Below are 24768 nucleotides of genomic sequence, written 5' to 3'. Positions count from 1 at the left end.
CAGGGTCTAAGGTGAGGCATCAACAATGAGGTGGAGGCCACAGAAAGAGAACATTCCAGGCAGAGGGGAAGAGCACATCTGGAAAATGGGAGATGAGAGACCCTGGCCTGGCCAGAACAGAAGTGTGAGCGGAGAATGGTGGGAGATGGGCAGGGCAGAGCTCATAGCGCTTGGTGGCCGTCGGGTGGAATTGGGACTTCTAGAAGAGCGCTAGGGAACCACAGAAGGGTTTCTACAGGGTGCATGACCAGACTGGGGTAACGGCAGGTGAGGGAAGCCTGAATTTCCAGCAGAATTCTCTCATGTTGGAGGGCTGGGGCGCTCTCTGAGGACCGCTGAAATCCATTATTCTGCAGGGCTGGTGCTAAAGGGAAACCCCGCCTCGCCTGGCTTCCTGGGCCGAGGCCCATGTGGCTTTGCTCTCAGCATCCTGGCCTTTGCAGGATGTGCTGACCAGGTCATTTCCCGTTGCAATGTCCTGTCACTTCCCCTGAATCCCCCAGCCCTCCAGGGCCAGATCCCCAGCCTGATAGTACGACGCCAGCCAGCCGGAAGGGTCAACCCCATACCGTTTGACCTTCGTCCAGCAGAGATTAAACTGATTCCTAATTAATAGCCTGTAGGATAGACAGTTACCTTGGTATAGCCTGCAAGTAATTTAAAGCTTGTCTTCAGGAGGCCGGTCCATAAATAATGCTTAATTAGCTGAAGGTTTCCCTGGGACACACCAGCTCAAGGGCCTCTGAACTTCAGGTTGGGGTGGGAAGGGGATGCTGAAAGAGTTACCCCCATAAAAAAAGCTGTCTTTCTTTACCCAAAACAACAGCTATATTCTCATCTTCGCCAGCAGCTCCCAGAAGTGGTGCCAGGGTCCCAGCTCAGCCGCTTCCTGGCTGTGCCCTTGACATTTCCAGGACCTTAGTGCCTCATCTCTAAAGTGGGCCCCAGCTCAGGTCCACAGCCCCTTGAGGACTTGCCTAAATGTATGGGTCGAATTAAGGGGGGGAAAAAGGATTTTAGAGCTTTCTGGATTTTGGAAGTGAGGCTAAGGGGTTGTGGGCCTCACTATAGCACCTTTGAGAAGCTCCTGAATAAATGCTGACCGTGGCAATGACCGTTACATGGCTACTGTTGCCCCTAAATCTAATATGCCTCCGTATTGCCTGCTTTTGCTTTTTGCATGTGTCCATTGGGTGCACAGACAGCCCTTAACTAGCTAGCTGTTGTCAGCTGTCTGTTTGGGATGTGTTGTCCATTCTACAGCAGGGAGTGACTTGGTTGGAGCAAGTTTCCTGCAGCCCAGGGAAGGCGTGGAAGGCCCGAGAGCCCACATTTTGTCCCCCACCCTGGGTACTGCTACTAAGCACTCTCTGTGTATGATCGCCCTGCCCAGCTTCCTGGGTGTGCGACCCAAGCTGTCACACACGACCCCTCGCTCAGAAGCGCCCTGTACTTGTCAATGCCCTGCTGTCGCCATTGTGAAATTCTCAATAATTTTTCAACTAGCGGCTGCACATTTTCCTTTGTCACGGGCCCAGCGAGTGATGTGGCTGGTCCTCGTGACAGCCATACTGCCTGGCTCGTCAACTTTATCCCTCCCAAGATCCTCTCCAGGGATGTTACCATCCGTTTCACGGGGGAGGCAAAATGATTTCATTCATTCACTCACGTATTCCCCAGGCACCTGATGACCAAGCCAAGTGCTGGGAACACATGGTGAGCCTACATTCTAGAGTGTGTGTGCACTGGGGGAAGGGGACAGACAATAAACAAGCAAACAAATAACTTAAAATTTCAGATAGTGACACAATGTTGGAAAGACAATAAAACAGGGTGATATGAGGGAGAGGGACTTAAATATTAACTTCAGTGAAAGGGAAGCTGGAATGGGCTCTGGTGTTATAAGCTGGGTTCTTGGCGTGCTTTTTAAAGATCTGGGGTCATTCTAGGTTCCCCAACTCCTAAAAGGACTTGAGTTAGTGGGGTCCAAGTAGGGGAGCCACTGTAGGGGCTCCTCGGGCGCCGGGGACTATTTACCCATATGTTCCCATAGCCCCAGCTTCTCACAGTAAACACAGAAGGCTGAGTTTGGGGGGCTGGGCGGGGAAGGAGAGGGCTGGCCCCGATTTCTCTGAGCACCTCCAAGTTCTCACAGGCCAGGCCCCTGCACCTGAGGCTTCTAACCAGCCGTGGCAGCCTGGTCAGGGTTTCTTGTACTTTTGACCTTCCCCACACCAGCAGAGGGAAGCCAGTTTCAAACCTCCCCACTTCCCCGGTGGGAGATGGTGAAGCCCAGAGATGCCAAGTGACTCATCCAAAAGTCACACAGCAAATCAACTCCAGAGCAGAGTGCTGGTCGGCCTGGCCCCAGTCAGGCGGATTTCCATTCCCAAGGGCAGTTCAGAGCCTGGGGCTGCCAAGGGTAGGCAGTCCAGGGCCGCTCTGGGAGCTCTCTGGAAGAAAGAGTAGCCCCCTGCCCTGTGGAGTTGGGGAGTGGCTGGTGGGCTGCCACCGGGACACTTTGGCACCCGCTTCCACCTGGAAAAAGGGCCTCCAGCGCCCCTGGCTTCGGTGAAGAGGAATGAGTTTCCCAGAAAGCCGAGTGCAAAGGCAGGCACTTCCCCAGTCTGTTGGGCAGAAAGCCCAAAGCTAACCCCAGAGGCCCAACTCTCGGGTTTGGGGGCCCCCTGGGGAGGCAGGGGATGGGGTGCCTAGTGGAGAGGCTGACCCCGGGTGAGTGGAAGCTGCCAGGCTCCAGGGGTGCTCCGGAGGAGGGAGGCCGCGCTCCAGCTGGGCTGGTGCCTGCCCGGGGGGCGGCGGAGGAGGCGGCGGCAAGGTTCACGCTGCGGCCAGCAGACTGGCTGCGTGTTGCAATGTCTGGTGGCGTTTGCAGCATCCTGTCCGTGTGTGCAGCTGGGGTAACCTCGGGCCGGCGCGGAGGAGCGTGTGTGGCTCTCAGGCCGCGCGGCCTGGAGGCTGCTGGCACCTTGCATCTCATTTACAGCTCCGGGTTCAGCCGCAGGTCAGCGGCACGGGTGACATCACGGCGTTTGTTTACCGCTTTACCGCTCGGCCGGAGGGAGGAAGCGCGGGCGGTCCCCGCAGAGGGAGGGGATCCTTTCCACCCCCCGCTCCCCCCCGGCGCCCCCCGCGCCCCCCGCGCCCCCCGCGCCCCCCGCGTCCGACCCCGACCTGGCCCCCGCCCCGCCCCCCCCCGTGGCCTCCCCCCCTCGCCCCGCCCCTCCCCATGCACACCCCGCCCCCAGCCCCACTCTCCTCCCCGCTGCCCTTTCCCCTTCTTCATCCCCAGCCCCATCCCCAACACGACGCCCCTCCTCACCCTCCCGAGACCCCACCTGTGAAGCCCCTCCTCATCCCGGCACCTCCGGCCACAGCCCCGCCCACACCCTCCCCCATCTACCTCCCCCCCCCGCTTCCCCTACCCCTTCCACCCCTTTCCCGTCCGCCCAATGGGAACCCGGCCGAATCCCCACATGGGACTCCAGCCCAGTCCCACCCCAGCCCCTCGCGGGACCACCGCAGGACCCCAGCCGCCGCCCGCCCGTCCCTGGGCCCATTTTCAGAAGGACTTCCGGGAGCCTCCTGCCAGATCCGTTGAGGTTTCCCCCGGCGACTCCTCCTGCCACCCCCTCACCCCATCATGTGAGCGGCGACCCGCCTCCCTGCACGGAGCGGGCTGCGATGCCCGGCCACTTTGTTATTGGAAACTGGTGTGTTTACCCGGGCACGCTAGGTGGGTAGCTGGCCTGCTTGGCCCGAATCCAGGCACCCTCCACCTGGAACTCTCTCCTCCCTCACCGCCCCGCCCCTCCCTCCGCTTAGGCTGAGTGTTCTGGAAGCTGAAGGGACCTGGGGAATCTAAGTCAGGATCTTTCTCGTCCTCCATACCTGGAACTTGCCAAAGCCCGCCTTCCCAGGAGAGGGAGGCTCAGGGGCTCAGTTATGGCAACTCTGTTCTTCCCTTTTCTCAGGCCAAACCCTTTAGGGCCCTCTTGGCACCCCTTTTCCTCTGAATCCATCCTCCTCCATCACCTCCACCCAAGTGCCCCAGCCCCATTCACCTCCACCTATCACATCGGTCTCCTGTGGGTGCAGCAGGGCCCTCGTCCGCCTCCCTGGTTCCCGCCCCCATTCCAAACCCCCAGTGCTGCGATCAGAACTCGTTCCAGAATCCAAGTAGAGCCGTCCTTTCTCTGTTCACAACCCTCCGAAGGACTTCCATCTCACTGGGAATAGAATTCAAAGCCCACCCCCCGCCCCTGGCTACAGCCCCTAACCTCACGTCTGGGGCTGATCCCACTCAGCTCTTCCACTTGGCCTCCTTGCTGTCCCCTGAACACACCAAGCTCATTCCTACCCCCGGGCCTTTGCACTGGCTGTTCCCTCTGCCTGGAATGCTCCTTCCCCAGATGTCTGCATGGCTTCCTCCTTCACCTCCCTTAAGTCTCTACCCAAATCAGAGAGGCTTTCCCTGTCCCCAATCACCATCTAAATATCACTCCCACCACACAGTCACTCTATCCAGCCTCCCTACAAAGCTTCCTGTTCCTTCCATGCACTTTTTGCCACCTTTATATATTATATATTATATATATAATATATAATTTTATATTATATATTATATATTATATATATTATAATATATATTTATATATATATTTATATATATATTTATATATTATATGGTCAATCGTTTATTGTCCATTGGCCCCCATCTTCCCCATACACACATGAAAGCAAACTCCAGGAGAGTGGGATGAATTTATTTCCTATTGTATCCCGGGGCCTCCAACCGTGTCTGGCAATCCAGTCACCACCCAATAAATACTCCTTGAATGAGTGAGTGAACGAACAAATGAGTGAATGAGGCAGGACAGGGAGTAGTCAGAGAGCTTGGCTTTGGAGTCCGGGTTCAAGTGTTGCTTTGAAACTTCTGGCTGTACAGCCTGCACGGGTTACTCAGCCTGTCTGAGCACTGGACTTTCGGTCCCATTTCTCAGGATGGTAATACTGAAGGCCTGCACCAGGCTGGAGAGTGGTCTGCAAATGCTGCCTCTCCTCTCCCCTCCTCGGTAACCCCACCTCAAGGTCACCTGGAGTTCTCCATCAGAAGGTCAAGAGGGAGGAACTGGGGCAATGGTCATGGGGCTTCGGCTAGTGACTCTGGCCCGAATTTCCCCACGCCTGTGTTTTGCCAAGGGTGGTCTGAGGACAGACAGGGAGAGGCACAGCCCTTGAGTTTCTGGCTGGAAGTGAGAAGTTGTTCTGCTTTCCCATAGAGTCAGCCTTTGAGATGGTTTCCTTGGAGGGTTTTTCCAGCGGTCTTAGAAGCAGAAATGTTCCCAAGAATCACACTCAAGTATGAGATGGGACTTAGATGAGTTGTCACACTTGGTTTCTGAGCTGTAGCTCTTGGCAGGTAGTGGTATTAGGTTTTGAGGGGGAGGTGCCCTCTGTCCTCGGGGACGTGAGGCGTTCATCACGGAGGGAGACGTGTGTCTCAGCGACTGAAAAAGAAGAGATCTGGGAAGTTAAAAAAGCAGGGAGGGCTTCCCTGGTGGCGCAGTGGTTGAGAGTCTGCCTGCCAATGCAGGGGACACGGGTTCGGGCCCTGGTCTGGGAAGATCCCACATGCCGCGGAGTAACTGGGCCCGTGAGCCACAACTACTGAGCCTGCGCGTCTGGAGCCTGTGCTCCGCAGCAAGAGAGGCCGCGACAGTAAGAGGCCCGCGCACCGCAATGAGGAGTGGCCCCCGCTTGCCACAACTGGAGAAAGCCCTCGCACAGAAACGAAGACCCAACACAGCCAAAAATAAATTAATTAATTAATAAAAAAAAAAAAAGCAGGGACATGCACACGGATGTTTATAGCAGCTTTATTCCTAATCGCCAAAACTTGCAACCAAAAAGTCCTTCAGTAAGGGAATGGATAAATAAACTGTGGAACATTCAGGCGATGGGATATTATTCAGCACCGAAAAGAAATGAACCATCAAGCCATGAAAAGACACAGAAGAACCTTAAATGCATATTACTAAGTGAAAGAAGCCAGTCTGAAAAGGCTACATCCTGGATGATTCCAACTATATGCCATTCTGGAAAAGGCCAAACTATGGAAACAGTAAAAAGATCAGTGGTTGCCAGGGGTCGGAGGAAAGGAGGGAAACCCTAGAGGATCTTTAGGGCAGTGAAACTACTCTCTCCGGTACTACAGTGGTGGATACATGTCATTATACATTTGCCAAAACCCATAGAAGGTACAACAGCAAAAGTGAACCCTAATGTAAAGTATGGACTTTGGGAGATAATGATGTGTCAATGTAGGTTCATCAGCTGTGACACATGTACCACTCCGGAGAGGGCTGTTGATAGCGGGGCGGCTGTGCGTGTGGCAGCGGCACGAGTTCAATGGAAACTCTGTCCCTTCTGCTCACAATTGCTATAATTTAAAACTGCTCTAAAAAACAAAGACTATTAATAAAAAATTATTTTTAAAAAGCAGGGATAGTGTTGGGGAGCGAATATCTGGGGGGGTCAGGAGGACTTTACATGAAGGCCTCTCGGGTAAAGAGACATTTGAGCAGAACCTGTAAGAAGAGAGGGTGTGGGGAGAGGGCCACTTGGGCGAAGAGGACAGAGAACAGCTGGTGTGAAGGCCCTGAGGTAGAAGTGGGCTGGGGGGTTATGCAAGCAAGGAGACCAACGTGGTGGAGACCAGTCAGCCCTGTGAGGGGAAGAGCTGCGGGCAGAGAGACGGGAGCACGTCGGAGCGGGAGAGGCTTGTGGTCATGGTAACCACTGTAAATTTCACTCTGGGTGAGATGGGAGCCACTGGGAGTTGTAAGCAGAGTGACAAGGTCTGACTTACGTTCTAGAAGGATCTCTCTGGCTACTTTGTTGAGAATAGACCGAGGCAGGGGCGGGGGCACTGGGGCAAAGGTCAAAGCTGAGAGATCACTTTGGGCCACGGCTGTGGTCCAGGTGAGGGATGATGGGGGCTGGGCCCAGAGTGGTAGCAGTGGAGGAGGTGACGGAACCAAAGATGCTCCTGGCATACGCCCAACCACCCACCCTGGGCACCATGCCAACCTGCGCTCTAAAGGCCACCAGTATCCTTGCAATGGGGCGAGGATCATCCCTGTCACCCATTCAGCAAATACTCGGTCAGCAAGACCAGGCACTGTACCAGGACGGGGTGGCGTCTTTCCTTCTTTCCCCAGGATGTGGACGCCTCGCTGTCCAGTCCTCGTCCCATGGCATGTGGGACACCCGTGCAATGAATGGATCCATCCTTTTGCAGGGTCCCTTTGCTCCTGCAGGTGAAGGACAGAGGCGGAGGGCACAGGATGTCTGCGTGGCATCAGACCACGCAGGTTGGAGTTCCAGCTCTGCCACCCGCCAGCTGAGTAACTTTGGGTATATCGAATAGCCCCCTGTGCCTCGGTTTTCTCGAGTATGAAATGGGTACAATATCCCCCTCCTAGAGCTGCCAGAGGACGAGGTGAGAGACCGCAGCAGGTGTCGAGCTCAGTGCAGGCAGGTAGCGAGCACTCGTGGTCATCCCTGTGCCTCCTAAGGGACCGGTTCCAGGCTGGACGGCGGCCGGGAGGAAGTCTCTGCAGGCCCCAGGCTGTGGTCAGCGACTTGTGGGAAGAGGACACCGCTGGGCAATCTAATTTGAGGAGCTTCAAAACAATCCTCTCCAACAGCTGAGCCAGCAGTAGCCAGAACATTCTCTGCAGGCCCGGGCAGGGGCCGAGCCTGTGTAATCCGACCACGCGGCTCCGTGGGAGGCCCTGCCTGCCGCTCAGGGAGCTCAGCGGAGCAGGAGCGGGAGGGGCAGGCGGGCTCTGGCCGACGTCCCTAAGAGAGAGGCCCCGTGAGGTCACGGCTCAACAGTGGGACACAGGTAATGAACCTGAGGCTGCTCAAAGGGCAGGGTGCAGACAGGGGTCTGGAAACAGGGCTCCCAGGAGAAAAGGCAGAAAGGAAGTCCAGGAAGGAGACAGCTGGAGACGGTACCCGATCTCTGTCATCAATTGCCTTTTGGAAGAAGAAAGGCTGATGGCTTGTTGGGAATGTGGGAGTGATAGGCCAGCACTCCCAATGGGTGGGAGCTAGAGGCCTCCAACCCGGGTTCATTCCTAGGAAAAAAAAAAAAACAACTTCTGTCCTAAAGAGCAAAGGGCTGTGATCAAGAGTGTTAGCATTCAAACTTTATTCTTTTTTTATAGCAACAGAATCTTTGTAGAAATGACTACTATAGAAGCCCAATGAAAGTGCCACTGCTCTGGATGATGGAGGATGGAGAGCCGGCTTGGGACCCTGTCTACCAAGCCCCCCACCCCTCGGCAGCCCCTGAAGCTCCTCACTGGAGCCCCCAGGGTCCCCAGAGCTCAGCGTGCAAACCTCTCCTCCTAAGAAATCCTCCTAATGGGTGACCCACAGCCTGCTTTGCAGCTGGACGCTTTTGACGCTGGTCTCCCCCTTCCTGGGTTGGGGGTGTGAACAAAGGAGGGTCCTCTAAATCTGGTGGAAGGATGGGAATGGGGAGCTCTCTAAGATTCTGGGGTTCAACCCCGGTCAAGGCTGTGTCCACAGGTGAGGCAAAGAAGCCCCAGCTGGGGTCTTCCAGGCAGCTGTCACCCCCGTGACTCCAGTTTTGTGGAGGACGGCGGGATCTTCTGCGAGCGAGGGGCGATCTATTTCTGTTCCTGGGTTAATAATAATGGTAGAAGTAGTAGTAATAATAAAAATAATAGCTAGCATTTGTCATGTCCTTTCCTCATCCTCCCAACCACCCTTCCAAGTGGATGCTTCATAACCTTAATTTATAGAGAGTTTAAGTGGGTTTTCCAAAGTTTGTGTAAGTGGTAGATCAGAGAATTGAACCAAGGCTGTCTGGCTCCAGAGCCCATGTTCTAGGCTACTCTACTCAAGAGAGAGAGCGGTCTCTTTTTGGAAACGGACAGGGATGTGAAAGAGGAGAAAGCCCAAAACGTAACTTATCCTATAGGCATAGCTACTGAGAGTGTGTATATCAGTGTCTCAAATATGACCTGCCCGCCCACAGGCATGTCCACTCAGCCCCTCCTTGCTGGCGACCTGCTGTGTATCACACGCTCGGTTTTGCTGTCTGCTTGTTCTCATCTGGCCACAGGATAGATTTTTATTCACATCCTCCTGCTGGAGGTGCTGAGCGTGGAGAGCTATGTGCCCTCCAAATTGTGACTTTCCCACCCCTCCCCACCCTGCCGTGGTTTGGGGTCTGGTGGGTATTTTCTTTCCTTCTGAGAAGCCAGCTCAACACCGCTCTGCTCCAGAACATGGAGCCGGTGGGACATGCCTGCCAAAGACCCGCCCAGGGACTTAGATCTTTCCGGGGCTGCCAATTATAAACAGATGCTCCTCCTGGGATCCACCCGGAGGCCACCCGGCTCATGTCCCTGGTGGGACCGTGCGCCACAGCTGAACTCCAGCAATGAACGCCAAGGCCAAGCATTTGTGTGAGCCCCTCTGGGTGAGGAAGGCAAGGCTGGGTGGAGGAAAGGCACTCACTGTTCTTTGATCAGCAGATTTTCCTTGAGGCCTCCTGGGGCCAGTGCCATGAGACAGTGCTCGTTGGCTTTTACTCTGTACCTGGCCCGTGCTGGATGCTGAGGTTAGGAGATGACTACTGACTCCCTGGAGGACCTCCCAAGCTTGTGGAGGAGCTTATTCACAAATAGGCCCAGCACACTCACATCTGTGCACTAGGGGCGGAACAAACAAGGGTTAGTGTTGGCACTCAGGAACATGGGTTCTGAGTCACACTATGCTGCTGCTTATAAGTGGTGTAACCTTGGGCAAGTCATTTCATCTGTCTGCACCTCACCTGTAGAATGGAGAGAGAAATCATACCTACTGGTGGGATTGTGAGTATGAAAGGAGAAAACACTTGGATGTAAAGTGTTCAATAAATGTTAGCCAGTATATAGTGGTGGTGTTATTGTTGTAGGGATGATGGAAGGAGGAGCCAGGGAAGCTTCAGAATTGTGGGGTCATTCAAGCAGGGTTCTGCAGGATGAATAAGAGTCCACAAGTAGCCTTGGCATTTAAAACAGAGAAAAACAGTCTGTGCTGGGCACTAGGTAGGGTCACAGTGAACCCAGGATGGGTGAGATTTGGTTCCTGCCCTCCAGGAGAAAGTATGTAGATGTGAAATGGTGAGACAGCACACACAGGGCCAAGTACAGTGTGTAATGAGTGAGTGTAAGCTGGGAACTCTGGAGCCCCAGTGAGCTCCCTCATGCATTCACTCAGCAGTGGGGAGAGACATGCAGATAGTCACCTCACAGTGGATGGGAGCCCCGAAGAGGCAATGCCAGGGACCTGGGAAGCAAGCCAGGGTTGGACCGGCTGTGCTGAGTCACTTGTGTGAAAATGGCCTGTTTTGGAAATGATCTGTGGGAAAGCTTTTATTCTGTCCTCCTTTTTTAAGATCATAAATGATGGTACTTGTCTTTTAGAGGCATTTTTCCTGTATAGACAAGCACAAAGAAGCAAACCTATGATCCCACCCAACACAAGCCCTGTTCTTATGTAGCCTGGTGACGTCCACCAACTTACTACGTTTTTAGAGCTGAAATTATCCTATATGGATAATGCTGCACCCTTTTCTCCTGACCATGTTTCCATGGTGTGAACTCTCATCATTCTAATGGCTGCAGAAGAGGGTATATCAAGGGGCTGTGCTGTGATTTTCTCAGGTCTTCTTCTCCATGGGAAATAATAACAGAAAGCAGGTGCTAAACACTAGGTGGGTGCCAGCTTTTGCATGCTTCATCCCCACAAGACCCCATGAAGAGAGGAGATGGCTTTTCTCCTACTGGGAGAGGGAATCATGGTGAAAAACCTCAGTTCAAATCCCACCTCTGCCCCTTGGTTGCTGTGTGACCTCGGACAAGTTGCTTAGCCTCTCTGAGTTGCAGTTTCCTTAGCTATACAACGGGCATAATACAGCGACCACAGAAATGCCCCAGTTTCAACAACGTTCCCCTTTTTATTCTTTATCCCACTTACAGCGGTTTGTGTCCGGCTGTTTTCTCATTCCTTCGCTGTCTCCCTGAGGCAGAGACCATGTCTGTTTTGCTCTCCGTTAAATCCCGCAAAGGCACAGCACCCAGCCCCCTGCAGGCCCTCTGTGCGGTCCTGTCGAGGGGTTGTGGATGTTGAGGGAGATGAAGCTGAGGTCTGGGTGGGAATAAACAGTGGTGTGAGGACTCAGGGGACTTGGGAGCAGAATTCTCAATGCTCAGAAAAATCCCACCGTCCCTTGGGTTTCAGGGGTGCATCTGCGGAAGACAAAGGCTCCGGGTTCAAATCCTGCCCCCGCCACCCACTGAGTGCGACCTTGGACAAGTTAACTCAGGGCCTTTGAGCCAGTGTCCTCAGCCATAAGAAGTGGATCGTGATAGCCTTCAGCTTTGGGGGCTGCTCGGGGGTTCAGGCTCGCTGCGAGGGCAGCTCCGAGGGAGAGGAGGGCGGGACCCCGTGCCTCTGCTGGGAGGCCTGGGAGGCCAGAGGTCTTCACCCCCCTTCCCTCCTCCTCCCCGGGACAGAAGCTCGCCATTTGCCCCCTGAGGGGAGGGGAGGCCAGGGGGTGTCGAGTGCCCCTGAGCTCTTATTTTATAAACTCGGCTTAAGAGTAAATCCCGGGGCCACTGACCCTCCCCAGCTGCTCCCTGCCCTGGGAGTTGATGCAGAGGAGGCCACGTTGGGTTCCAAGGGCTCATAAATCTGCCCCCTCCCCAGGCTGCTTACCCCACGCTCCTCTCAGCCCCCTGCCTCCCGCCCACCCCATCCTTACCCGCCTTTGGGCACTGGGTGGAACTCCTGTCCTGTCAGCTGTCCGGGGTCACCCCCAGGTGGCTCTGGTGAGAAGCCGCCCAGGCCAGCCTCTGAGCTGTACCTGCCAGGTTCCTAGTCAGTGACTCTGGGTCCCCAGTCTCTGGGGAGAGGGGTCCGGGCAGGGCACTGGAGGAGGAGGAGGGACAGTGGCTGTAGCAGCTCCAACTGGGCAGCTCCCACCCAGGAAGGGCCCCCGTCCCTCCACTCAGCTCTCTCCCTCACCTCCCACCCCCAGTGGCTCAGTTACTGGAAGGCTCCATCAAGGTGACCAGCCCTGGCCTCCCCGTCACCATGGAGACGCACCTGGGTCCCTCCCCAGGGACTCTGAGCATCCACCAAGGGCCGGAGGAAACGCACAGCAGAGCAGAGGCTGCACGCACACGCATACACGCGTGCAGAGAGAGACACATTCACTCAGACACGCACAGAGAGAGACACACAGTGAGGCGCACGCACACCGGCCGGGGCCTCACCTCACAGCTCAGTCCTGGGTGGTTTTGAGGCTCTGGGTGAAAATCCGGGTCTCGCTGACTCTTGGGCTAAGTAGCCTCTGTGTTGAAGGTTCTGGGACCCTAAATGGCTCAGTCAAGGAAACTGGGCTGATCTCAGCCTCAGAGAGGCTATTTAACCACCTTCCACCCTGTCCCACCTACGGCCATGAACTTTCATTCATTCGCTCAACAAATAGCACTTGCATTGCTGGGCGCTGAGATATGAAATGAACAAGGCAGGATCAAGGCCCCCAGGAGCTCCCTGCTCAGAGGGGTGGGGTGAGGAGGACTGAAAGCAAACCCGTCACAGCGTCTGGGGAGAGGTGGGGTCTGTGAGCACAGAGCATGAGGAGGCCAGTCCCCCGGCCCACCAGGGGCATCCTCAACAGACCCCCAAAAGGACACGGCCAAACCTCAGCGTCCCACCTGGGTGTATATATGTGGAAGACAGTGGGGCACAGCCTTCATTTCGCCTCCCTCACCCTAGCCCCTGTTTCCCTCTCCAGGGTGTCCTTCCAGCCACGCAGACCGTGCTGGCCTTCCCGGTTCCCTGTCTGCTGGTTTTCTTGTGCTCCCAGGTATCTGGACCCCTGTGCCTTCCAACAAGCCCCTACCCCCACTTTAAGCTTTCCTTCTCTTGTCCAGAAGTTCTCAGAGTCCCGGAGGCTCCTCTCTTATCCTCAGCCAGGCCCTAGGAAACTATGTAAGCCCCAGGGTCCTGTTCCCCATATGAGATGGAGGTGGGATGGGGTTAGGCAGGGACCAGAGTAGGAGAAAGGAGGCCAAGGATTTCCTTCACCTCAGACAGACATACTCGGAAATTAGATGAATGGATGATGGAGTGGGGTGGATGGATGGATGGATGGGTGGATGGATGGATGTGAGGAAGGATGGATGGACAGACAGATGGGGTGACAAGGGAGGATGGAAGGAAACTAGGACGGCAATGACTACCAGGCCAGAGTGAGGTCTGATATGGTGGAAGATGCCTGAACAGATGTTTATCTCTCCTCCATGAAGGGAATCTCTCCAGCCTCTCCTGGAGGAACACATTCTAAGTCTGTTTTTAGTTCAACAGACAAGAAAGTGTCCCTTGGAGCCTGTCTAATTGCAGACCTTTTGCTCTTGAAGGACTTTTGCGGTCGTGGAGGGTGGCTGATGGAATTCTCCCTCGTAAAGCCTTTCCTGTATTTCAAGACTTCAATTAAAATAAATACACTGGTTGGACAAGGTGGGGTTTTCAAACTGGACTTTCCCAGAGATGTTTCAAGAGTTGAAAGAACACTTTTATTTTCCTTTAAGAAATATTTCGAAAGTTTTAAAAACTGTAATAAAAAAGTCAAATCCATGGGAGCCACCAACACATTTGTGTGTCCCGCCAGCTAACCCATTTTGTGCCTTTTTTGGTTATGTGAAAGTTCTGAGATTTCAAGGTAAACAATTGATAAACGGTTATCACCAACAACTACTTATCTGCGTGACTTTTCTCCATACCGAGTCCAGAGCAAAGTACAGAAATCAGTTAGATTCTGGTCTGGTGTGACTGGAGTTAATCCATCACTCCCACTTGAAAATGTTTGCCTTCCCAGCTCAGCCTTTCTGCTCTCATTCGTTGCTTTTAGTGTAAGAAAATATGGAGTTGGACGTGTAATATATTCCTTTTACTGGTTTCACACATGGGGTTTCCGTGTTAGGTTTTATTTTTTAAAGGAGAAATTTCATTGATAATTTTTAAAAGAAAGAGAAGAAACAAAAATAGAAACCCATTAGATTAATCCCCCAGGAGGCTTTTATCTCTTCCTTTCTCTGATTCTCTCCAGCCCCCAGCCTTTCTCCCTCTGTGCTGATTAAGCTGGGTCTCAGGATTCTTAGTTCCCCATCACCCAACCCTGGTTCTTTTTACCAAGAGGGGCCTCTCTGGACCCAACGACGTACCGTGGGAAGGAGTGTCATTCTCCTGTGGGTCAAGCTTGAGAATTAGCCCGACCTCTCTTCTGAGCCTTTTATGGCCAGCCATTCATAAAATTTGTCCAACCCCCTTTAAGGATTCATGTCTTGGTTCTGCCAGGGTCACTTCCTGGCGTAATGAGTCCCGCGTTTATTACCTGCGGGGTGAGGTCGTGTTTCCTTCCCCAGAGGAGCCCAGCTGCCTGTCTTCCCGGCCGTCCTTCTGCTGGACCACAGCTGGGTAGAAGGGAAGGCTTTGCTCAGCCTCCCGGCACCTCACGGTCAGAACCTCGCAGCCCATTCATCAGCGGGACTCTAGACCTCAGTGGTGAGAAGGCCAGCTTGTTGCTAGCTCAGAGCATTCTGGAACATTGTACAGAAAGAGTTCTGCTTTTACTTTTAACTAGGTAGGATCATTGGAATTGGGCCGACAGGAGACGTCCTCCTGGAAGCAATACGTAAGAAAGACTCGTGAATCACGCATCCACCAATGGGTCATAAACAGGCTCAGAAACTCTTGGTTACCTTCAGAGTAGGCTCTACGTATCCCTTTAACAAATCATATTGTGACTTTGCATACTCTCTTTGAATGGAATCAGGCAGGCCAGTCCTGGGGCAAATTACATACTGAATTTCTCATGGCAATCATTGAATCACGATGGCTTCCTTAATGACCACGTGTTCAGTACTGCTATTCTCTCCTTCCAGATCGTTCTGTGGGGCCGGACTGAGAAATGTCTGAAGGAGACGACGGAGGAGATTCGGCAGATGGGCACCGAGTGCCACTACTTCATCTGTGATGTGGGCAACCGGGAGGAGGTGTACCAGACGGCCAAAGCTGTCCGGGAGAAGGTGAGCAGCCTGCGAGGGTCCGGCCTCAGCTCTGCCAGACACTGCGGGGGAATGCTGGCCAAAGAGAACATTCTCACGTGGCCTGGGAGAGAGCGTTGCTTATGGCAGAATGGCTATTTTCAGGGCATCTCGGAGGGCTTTCCTATGAAGCTGGCCCAAGTTTTGTGTGCGTGTGCGTGTGTGTGTTGCAGGGGGCAGGGACTAGGGGTATAGGTTGATTACGTAAGAGGACTGATCACCTGTTGTCCCCTTTGGAAGTTTAGATCTTGTGAGTTTCTATCCTAGACCCTGGGGGACAAATGTCCCATTGCCCTCTGGGAAAATCCCCAACTCCAGCCATCTATTTAGACTGAATGCATCACTGAGCTCCAAGAGAGCAGAAACCACCGTTAGATATCTGGCACATGGTAAATGTTAACTATTTTTATGTAACAATAACCTCATTTATTATAGATGTGCTCTGTGCCAGGTACATTATGTGCCATAAATTATTTCTTTTTTCTGCTTTTTTTCTTTTTTTTTGCCACACTGCACGGCTTGCAGGATCTTAGTTCCCTGACCGGGGATTGAACCCAGGCCCTCGGCAGTGAAAGTGCAAAGTCCTAACCACTGGACTGCCAGGGAATTCCCAGCCATAAATTATTTCTGATCCCCAGAACGACCCTGGTATGGTTATTAGCCCCATCTTAACAAATCAAGACTGATGCTCAGAGAGGTGACGTGACTTCCCAAGACCAGGTCCCTCCCCTCCAAGTGCAAGCCCCTGGGGCTGCCTGCCCTAACGGCCCCTCGACCCCCTCTTGCCCTCAGGTGGGCGACATCACCATCCTGGTGAACAACGCCGCCGTGGTCCATGGGAAGAGCCTGATGGACAGCGACGATGACGCCCTCCTCAAGTCCCAGCACATCAACACCCTGGGCCAGTTCTGGGTAAGTTCGTCCTGAGCCTGAGCCAGCCCTGGGCATGTCCGTGACATGTTCCTTCCCTCCAGGGATCCTGGGGGCTGTAGGGGAGTGGGGGAGAGGCTCGCCAGGGCTTGGGCTCAGGCCGGGGGGGGATGTCCTAGGATAGGGTGGCCGGACAAGACGAATGACCGGCTGCCCCAGGAGGCATCTGGACTTTCTGAAACGTGGGGCTCAGTGCCCTCGGCCCGCACGCCTCCCGTCCCAGGAAAGCCTGGCCGCTGGCGTAGCGTGCTGTGTCCAGGCTGGTCTGTTCTCCCTGAGGGGGGTGGGACAGGGGCTGTTGGAAGGTGTGGCTGCTGCACACTGATCCCCCCACCCACCCACCCTTAGACCACCAAGGCCTTCTTGCCACGGATGCTGGAGCTGCAGAACGGCCATATCGTGTGTCTCAACTCTGTGCTGGCGCTCTCTGCCATCCCCGGCGCCATCGACTACTGCACGTCCAAAGCCTCAGCCTTCGCCTTCATGGAGAGCCTGACCCTGGGGCTGCTGGACTGTCCGGGCGTCAGTGCCACCACCGTGCTTCCCTTCCACACCAGTACCGAGATGTTCCAGGGCATGAGGGTCAGGTCAGTGGCAGGGGACCCCCTCTCCGAGCCAAGTCCCTCCAGCAGATCGGATCAGGGGAAAGACTCATTACACACAAAGAACCAAATTTTAAAATAACCCAGAAACCCTTTATCTCTGGCTTTTTGGTCTCGTACCTGACTCTCCATCTGCAGGGCAGCGGGGTTCTATAGTGGTTTAGGGTCCTGCTTCTCAGGTCAGGGGGCTTGTACAGAGTTCCCATGCTAAATGCATGCAATGGAATACTACCCAACTATAAAAAGGGGACCAAGTATTGGTAAATGAACAATGTGGATGAAACTCAAATGTTGAATGAAAGAAACCAGAGACATAAAAGTGCATTCTGCATGATTCCATTTGTCTGAAGTTCTACAAGAGAAAAACTGGACCGAGGTGATAGAAATCAGAACAGTGGTCACCCCAAGAGGAGTGGGGACATAGCCTGGCAGAGAGCCCCAGGGAACCTTCTAGGCTTTTAGAAATGTTCTCTCTTCTTGATTTGAGTGGGGGTTACATAGGTAAAATTTTTACATAGGTAAAAATTGATCATGCTGGACACAAGATTTATGCCTTTTATCGTATGCAAATTATAGCTCAGTTTAAAGAAATACCGAAGCCCACCCACCCCTCCTCCGGGCCACTTAAATCAACGGGAACGGGAACCACTGGTTTAGAGCTCGTGCTTTGTAGCCAGGCCCCTGGGGTGTGTGTGACCTTGAGCCCCATTAGTTCCCGCTCCTGCCTCTGATGCTAATCTGTAGAATGGGATGATGGGAATGTCTACCCTTAGGGTTCTGTGATAGGGATAAAATGGGGTCTAGCATGCAACACCGTATGTGCTACATACTAAGTGCCCAGTAAATGGTGCTATAACGATGTGCGCTTGTGAAGGGGCACAAGGTTATAGATAAATGAAAATGTGGAATCATCCAAAAACTATTTTCCTTGTTTTTTGCAATGCAACGTATAATGATAATCTTGCTTTCTAAATGATATGCATCAGCTTCTTCCAAACATGAGGATAGCGTGGAAGTGTCATTGTGAGAATTTCCTGAGAGAGTGGAAGGCATGTGGCCTAGTGCATCCGGATGGGAATCACTCAGAACACCTTAGTGATTATCACTGAGTCTGGTTTTGCTATCAAGAATCAAAACACCTGGTTTTGCAGACTCACAGATATAGAGAACAGACTTGTGGTTGCCAAGGGGGAGGCGGGGCAGGGAAGGGAAGGAATGGGAGTTTGGGATTAGCAGAGGCAAACTATTATATATAGGATGGATAAACAACAAGGTCCTACTGTATAGCACAGGGAACTATATTCAGTATCCTGTGACAAACCGTAATGGAAAAGAATATATATGTGTGTGTGTGTGTATATATAGAGAGATATATATATATGTATAACTGAGTCACTTAGCTGTACAGCAGAAATTCACACAATATTTTAAATCAACTATACTTCAATAAAATTTAAAAAAAACCAAAACTCCCTGTTTGGAATCACACCCCAGCTACTGAATGGTGGCGAAATCTTGAACCAGTTTTGTTACCACTCTGAGCTTTACTTTGCTCATCTGTCAAACAGTGAAAATAATACTTACCTCATAGGATTATTGAGAGAATTAGAAATAACACATGTAACGTATCTAGTGCAAAGCCCGGGGCATATGAGACGCTCAGTAACGAACTGCTGCTCTTATTATTTTTACTAACAATAAACATCTTCATAAGTGCATAAGTTACAAATCTTCCTAGCACACTTCAGTCATCACAGATGTATATATTTCCACCTGACTTATACGCAAATTATCATAGATTCTGAATTTAGAGGAGGCTGGATTAATAACTATTAATGTTCCATGTTGGTTTTTTCCCCCCATGATGGTTTGGTGTCTTTTCCTCTGGGTATACAGGAAGTGCTCAAACAATGCATGTTGGATGGAAGTGCAGCAGTGGCGACCCGTGGTTCTAATTGGATGCCCTGAAGTGAGCAGGACATTCACAGACCTCGCACCCCTGTGCCTGTTTCGCCTTCTGGCATAGTTTCCTCTCCATCACTTTAAGAAGGAAATCCAAGGACTCCCCCAGATCATTTTTCCACAGTGGCTCAGAATGTGGGCCCAAACTGCGGGGGCCTAATCCCAGCTCTGTGTGACCTTGGGCAAATTACTTCGTTTTCCTGTGCCTCGGTTTCCTTGTCTGTAAGAAGGGATTGATCATGGTACCTTGACCTCACAGGCTAGATGAGCTCCTGTGTGTGAATCAACTAACCAGCTGGCAAGTAGTAAGCACTAGGTGAAGGTTAGTTACCTGTGGATTGCAGGTGAGCCCCGAGGGCTTGGGAGAAGAGCAGTAAAATGTTGATTGGTACCTAACCAACTCCCATTTCTTGAAAGAAGGAAGAAAGAAAGAAAGGAAAGAAAGAAAGAAAGAAAGAAAGAAAGAAAGAAAGAAAGAAAGAAAGAAAGAAAGAAAGAAAGAAAGAAAGAAAGAAAGAAAGAAAGAAAGGAAGGAAGGAAAGAAAGAAAGAAAAGCATTGGCTTCCTCTCCAACCATACTTAGCAGCTTCCCAGGGTTGGGGGTGGGAGACATGTTTAGGGCAAAACTGATGGGTTTTCTGGCAAGAGTGGCCGTATAGGTGGGTGCTGGTGTTTGTAAATTGCTCTTTGCTGATCTTCTTTATGTTCCAGCCACACCAGACACTTTACAAACGCTTCTGCGTTTGACCCTCCACCACCCTGCGAGAGCTCTTATCCCCATTTCTCAGATGAGGAAAGTGAGGCTCTGAGAAGCAAAGTTACTTGCCCAAGAGGACACAGATAGAAGTTGGCTGAGCATGCTCTTTCAAGGGGTTTGTGCAGCCTCTGTGGGAGTTCGTAGCTCTGCCGGTTCCCCGGGTGCCCACCCCACACGCCACAGAGGGAAAAGAGAAAGCCCCACCAGCGGGCGTGTGTGAGGCTTCCCCTCTGTCAGGTTCTCCCCCAGGGATCTTACCAGGAAGGGCCCCCTGAGCCCACGGAGCTTGGTCTGCCCATCCTGTCTTCCCGTCCCCCCAGCAGCGGCACTGGCCCAGGTGGGGGCTGGAAACCCACACGGTCCACCGTGTCTGTGGGGCTCCAGCGTCACGAGCCGCCTCACGCGTCCATCTCCGCAGGACCCTGAGGCCAGCCCTTCCAGACTGCAGGGTCGTGGGCATCCTGGCAGCCCGTCGTGATGGCAAAGGAAGCCAAGGGTTGGGGGCGAGCCCCGTGGACTCTCTGAGGCCAGCCGAGCCCGCGCTGGGGGCCCAGGAGTTGCCTTTCTCTCAGGGTGACATCATCCCCAGGTGACTTATCACCCTCGATCCTCCTGGTGCCGGAGGAGCTCACCAGCCCTTTGTGGGACTGAGGTCAGAGCCAGCTGCATCAGTCCTGCACCTATAGGCCCAGGAGCTGTGGGACAAGCAGCAAGCGAGGGACAGGGGAGACAGAGCACGGGCCTGGGGCTCCTGCCGGCCTGGTTTGAATCCCCAGTGCCCACCACCTCCCCAGAGCCTCGGCTTCCTTCTCCGGCAGTTGGAGCAAATGATGCCTGTTGATCACTCAGCACAGGCCTGGCGCTTAGGGAGCGTCATCCCTGTACGGGTCTCAGGTCAGATGTCTCTGAACAGGCATGAGAAACCCCTGATGTTTGCTTATTCAGCCATTCATTCATTTATCAACCCCATGGAAACACCCTGTAGATGTTTGAATGAATCGGTGAGTGTATCCACGAATCAGGGAATGAGTGAGTAAACCAGCAAGTGGTAGGGGAATGCGACATCGTTCAGTGTCTACCCACTCAGCAAGCATTTATTGAGCACCTACTATATCCCAGACACTGCACACAGGGCATACAGCAGGGAGCAAGACCCACCAGACTTCTGCCCTTGGGGAACTCACAGGCTGATGGGGGAGACAGGCCATTCACAGGAAACAAGCGGACAGGCAAGGCCATTCTCGATTCAGTCAAGGCAATTATCAGGGGGACGAGATTAGAGGCCACTCTGAGTGGACGGGAGGAAGGAGCCAGGTTGATGGGACAGCTGAGATGGGAAAGATCTTAAGTGACAGGGCTGGCCACGATCGCTGGGGCAGAGTGAGAGGGAGGAGAGGTGAGGCCCAGAGTGGGTAGGACTGAAGACAGAGCGAGGGGCCCTGGAGGGATTTAGCACGGCAGGACGGGATGTGAGTGAGGTTTGGGGGAGCCCTCTGCAGTGCTCTGAGAATGGGTCCCAGGTGGGTGGGTGGGCTAGAAGCCCTCAATTCTCAAGGGAAGACTCGCTGGGAGGAGTGAGAGGATGAGGAGCTCCTGACACATCCCGGGCGGCAGGGAGAGTGTTCCAAACAGGTCTCAAGTCTCCCACACAGGAGAAGCCAAAGGGATAACCCTGACATGTTAGCCACAGGGATTTTCAGCAGAAGCGCTCGCTTCTCAGGGGAAACCCACGCTGTCTCTTCCTGCCTGCAGGTTCCCCAACCTCTTCCCGCCCCTGAAGCCGGAGACTGTGGCCCGGAGGACAGTGGAAGCCGTGCAGCTCAATCAGGCCCTCCTCCTGCTCCCGTGGACGATGCACGCCCTCATTATCTTGAAAAGGTATGGGGCTGGGGGAGGAAGCTCTGGGTCAGGCTCATGCTGGCCATTTCCCCTTCTCCCAGTGGACCCTGGTGGGGAAGAGGCCTCAGGCAACAGAAAGTACCCAGGTGATTGATTAGTCATGTCTGCTGTGGGCGTGAAAATGAGAGCCGTGGCATGTGTGCCATGGATATACTATCCTTACTATGGAGTGGTGGTTCTCAAACTTGTTGGTCTCGAGAACCCTTTACAATCTTAAAAATTATTGAAGAACCCAAAGTGCTTTTATCTATGTGAGTTGTATCTATTGTATTAGAAATTAAAACTGAGAAAAAATTTTATGGGATTTATACATTTATTCATTTATATATAGCAAGAAAAAATCCATTCAGTGTTAACATAAATGATATTTTTGTGAAAAGTAAATGTATTTTCCAAAAAAAAAATGTAGTAAGAAGAATGGCATTATTTTATATTTTTGCAAAGCTCTTTATTATCTGAATTAATTGAAGACAAATGGATGCTCATATCTGCTTCTGATTTTAATCTGTTGATGTCACATGTCATGTAGCCTCTGGAAAACTCAACTGTACACTCATGAGAGAATGAGAGTTAAAAAGTCAAATCCTATCTCAGTATTATAATAAAAATAGTTTGACCTCACAGACAGGCCCCTGGGCATGGGTTCAACCCCTGGTTGGGGAACTAGGATCCCGCATGCTGTGTGGCACGGCCAAAAATAAAATAAAATAGAATAAAATTTTAAAATGAACATCAATTAATGGGGAAGACAGGGATTTCGTTGCCAAAGGCTCGGGATTCACGGAAACGTCCCTGGTGGGATTTACCAGGGCAGACCACCTTGGCGGGTAGGCTTTACAGAGGAGACCATCTTCCTCCAGAATTTGCCTAGCATCACATTCCCTAGAACTTTCCAGACTCTGGGCAACAAACCATTCCCCTCCCACTCCCACACTGAAGGGGCCATTGCAGGTGCCCCACGAAACACTGTTTGCATGGACCTCTCATGCTGCAGAGAGAGTTTTGACCCTGGAGCCCGAGTGACCATGGACTCTTGGCTCCTCTGGGCCCCCAACCCCCAGCTGACTGAACCCCTCTGACCTGAAAGGCCTTTTCAGGAGGTGAAGCACCCAAGTGCCTTTATCAGATGTCAACCCCCAGGAAACCAGGTTCCCCTCTGGCTGCTGTGGACACAGTGGGCATCTGAGGAGCCACTCTAACTGCAGGCAAGAAACCTCAGGACCCGGGGACACGTCAGTCCGTCCCCTCTCCTCCAAACTCAAAGCCCCTTCAGTGACACAGAGTAGGGGACTCCCGGCATTCAGGCCACACCTCAGCCTCCCTCAGTCCATCCTGACTGCTGCTTTGAGATGCTACTTGGCCGCCTCTGTGAGCCTTGGAGAGCAGGGACTTGGATCCTCACCAAAGCCAAGCTGATCGTCCACCTCAGGGAGCTTCTTAGAAGCTTTTGGGGACATTCTAGAAAAAAGCTAGTTTGTCTAGAACACCTCAGCACTCTCCACAGTAAGCACCCAGCCTACATTTTCTGTTCTATCCCCCACTACTTTCCCACAAGAAGCAGAGGCCAGCCCCTCCCCACTCCCTGCACCACGCCCCCTTTCACCTTCCCCAAGAGAAATCTTCAGAGGCTCAACTCTATTGCCACCACCCCCAGGAAGCCTTCCAGATTGCTCCAGCTGGAAGTGAGGCTTTCCCATGTTGCAACTAGAATGGGCCAGGGCCCTTCAATTTCATTCAACAGAGGAACTGAGGGTGTCCCTATACTGGGCCCTGTGCTAAGTGCCGGGATCGGAGATGAAATATCTACCGCAGAGGCACCCATGGGCTTGACAAGTAAACAGCAAGCACAACTCCGGGGCTTGTTGGGGAAGCACAGAGCTATGGGGAACCCCAGAAAAGGCCTAGGGGTGAGTCTGGGAAGTTTCCTACAAGAAGCAAGAAATTGTGTCATGCTGAAGAACAAGGCCTGAAGGTATCTGCAGGTATTTTACTATCTGGAGGGACATAAAGGATGAGAAGTAAAACCTGAGGTCCCAGCTATAAGAAAACATCACTATGGAGCAGAGCAAACTTGGCTGAGAATCTTGAGATGGCAGAGAGGACAGATTTTGGTATCAACTGTATCATGTGCACAATGTGGCTGCTTAATAAATAATACATAGAAAAAAAGAGGAGGTGACACCCAGTACCTAACTCCTCAGCCCCATACGGTAAATATTTGTTGAATAAGTGGCATTTGGAGTTAATTGATCTCTGAGATACTTATGGGCCCTAAAATGCTAAGAGCGTGGCTTTGAGAGTTTGTAACACCCACCCTTTACCTTGTAAATAGCTATTTATCTACTTACTTGAAAGCCCTTCCTCCATGGAGGGGTGGGTAGTGGTGGCTTGTCGGAGGAGCCGCTGTATGTTGGAGAGAGGGGTGGGGAGAGCTTATGGGAGCCATCACTTTACTACACCTCTTGTGTGGCTACCAGTGACCCAGCCACTGGTCTCCCCACTAACCATCTTCTCTTTTCCCTCCCCACTCCACCAGCATACTCCCACAGGCTGCCCTCGAGGAGATCCACAAATTCTCAGGAACCTACACCTGCATGAACACTTTCAAAGGGCGAACATAAAGGCAGGACGCAGAGACAGGCTCAAAAGCCACAGAACCTGAGGGGGCATGGGCACCTGGGCACACGCCCATGTGCCTGTCCCTTGACACACTTCTGCTGGATGAGCAGGACTGCTCCTCTCCTGGGGAGGAATCTGGCTGTGCCCCCAGGCCAGCCCCAGGACCTTTGCACAGGACTGATGGGTGTAACTCTGACCCCCGTGGGGAGGCAAGAAACCAGCCAGCAGCTGCCTTGACACTTTTGTACATTTCTGATTCTGTAGAGTTTATTGTTAAATTGCTTCTCAAGTCTAACCAGCCTCGGCAATGTGCATAGACTATTTCCGGGAGGGTCTGTGCCCGCACGCTCCTCCTTCCCCTCCAAAATCCACTCATCCTCAGCTTGTGCAAACTGGTTGAACGGCAGGAATACAAAATAAAGAGAGATGGCTTTTGCGAGTTCCTTTGTTGAAATCCTTGACCTCTGGTCCTTAGTGGGCAGTGGGGAGGGGACCAGACCCAACCACAACACGCCATCCTTTGAGAGAGAATTGGTCTGCTCAGGGTCCCCAGCTGCCGGGAGTGGAGTACGCAAGAAGGAGGCAGAGATCGGGAGAGAAACTGGAGCCCAGGCCTGGGGGTACATGGCTCCTTGCCAGCTCTGCCAGGCCCTGCCCAACAGCCATGGGTTGGGGGGCACTTTGCCTTCCTACCTGCATCCTTGGTAGGACCATAGTGACCTAGTCTGCAGAGACCAGCTCTCTGTCCTTCCACAGCCCCACCAGCCAGCAGGCCACCAAC

General features: G+C 52.7%; 1 protein-coding gene across 6 annotated transcripts in view; it reads left to right on the top strand.

Annotated features, from left to right (window-relative positions):
* The window catches only part of DHRS3 (dehydrogenase/reductase 3), a 40698-nt gene extending 16272 nt beyond the window's left edge, over positions 1–24426 (top strand). For 3 of the 6 annotated variants that reach the window (XM_059913632.1, XM_059913653.1, XM_059913662.1), the window contains 6 exons: positions 12908–12979; positions 15057–15200; positions 16011–16130; positions 16497–16735; positions 21222–21347; positions 23905–24426. In XM_059913632.1, the coding sequence (XP_059769615.1) occupies positions 12908–12979; positions 15057–15200; positions 16011–16130; positions 16497–16735; positions 21222–21347; positions 23905–23989 (786 nt within the window). In that variant the 3' untranslated portion in view covers positions 23990–24426. The remainder of the gene's footprint in view (positions 1–12907; positions 12980–15056; positions 15201–16010; positions 16131–16496; positions 16736–21221; positions 21348–23904) is intronic. The other 3 variants (XM_059913643.1, XM_059913670.1, XM_059913678.1) reach the window with 1 other exon arrangement.
* Positions 24427–24768: the final 342 nt, after the last annotated feature.

The sequence above is a fragment of the Balaenoptera ricei genome, chromosome 1 (assembly GCF_028023285.1).
Source record: "Balaenoptera ricei isolate mBalRic1 chromosome 1, mBalRic1.hap2, whole genome shotgun sequence".
In the NCBI taxonomy this organism is placed as follows: Eukaryota; Metazoa; Chordata; class Mammalia; order Artiodactyla; family Balaenopteridae; genus Balaenoptera; species Balaenoptera ricei.
This window is presented reverse-complemented; position numbering and strand designations above follow the sequence as displayed.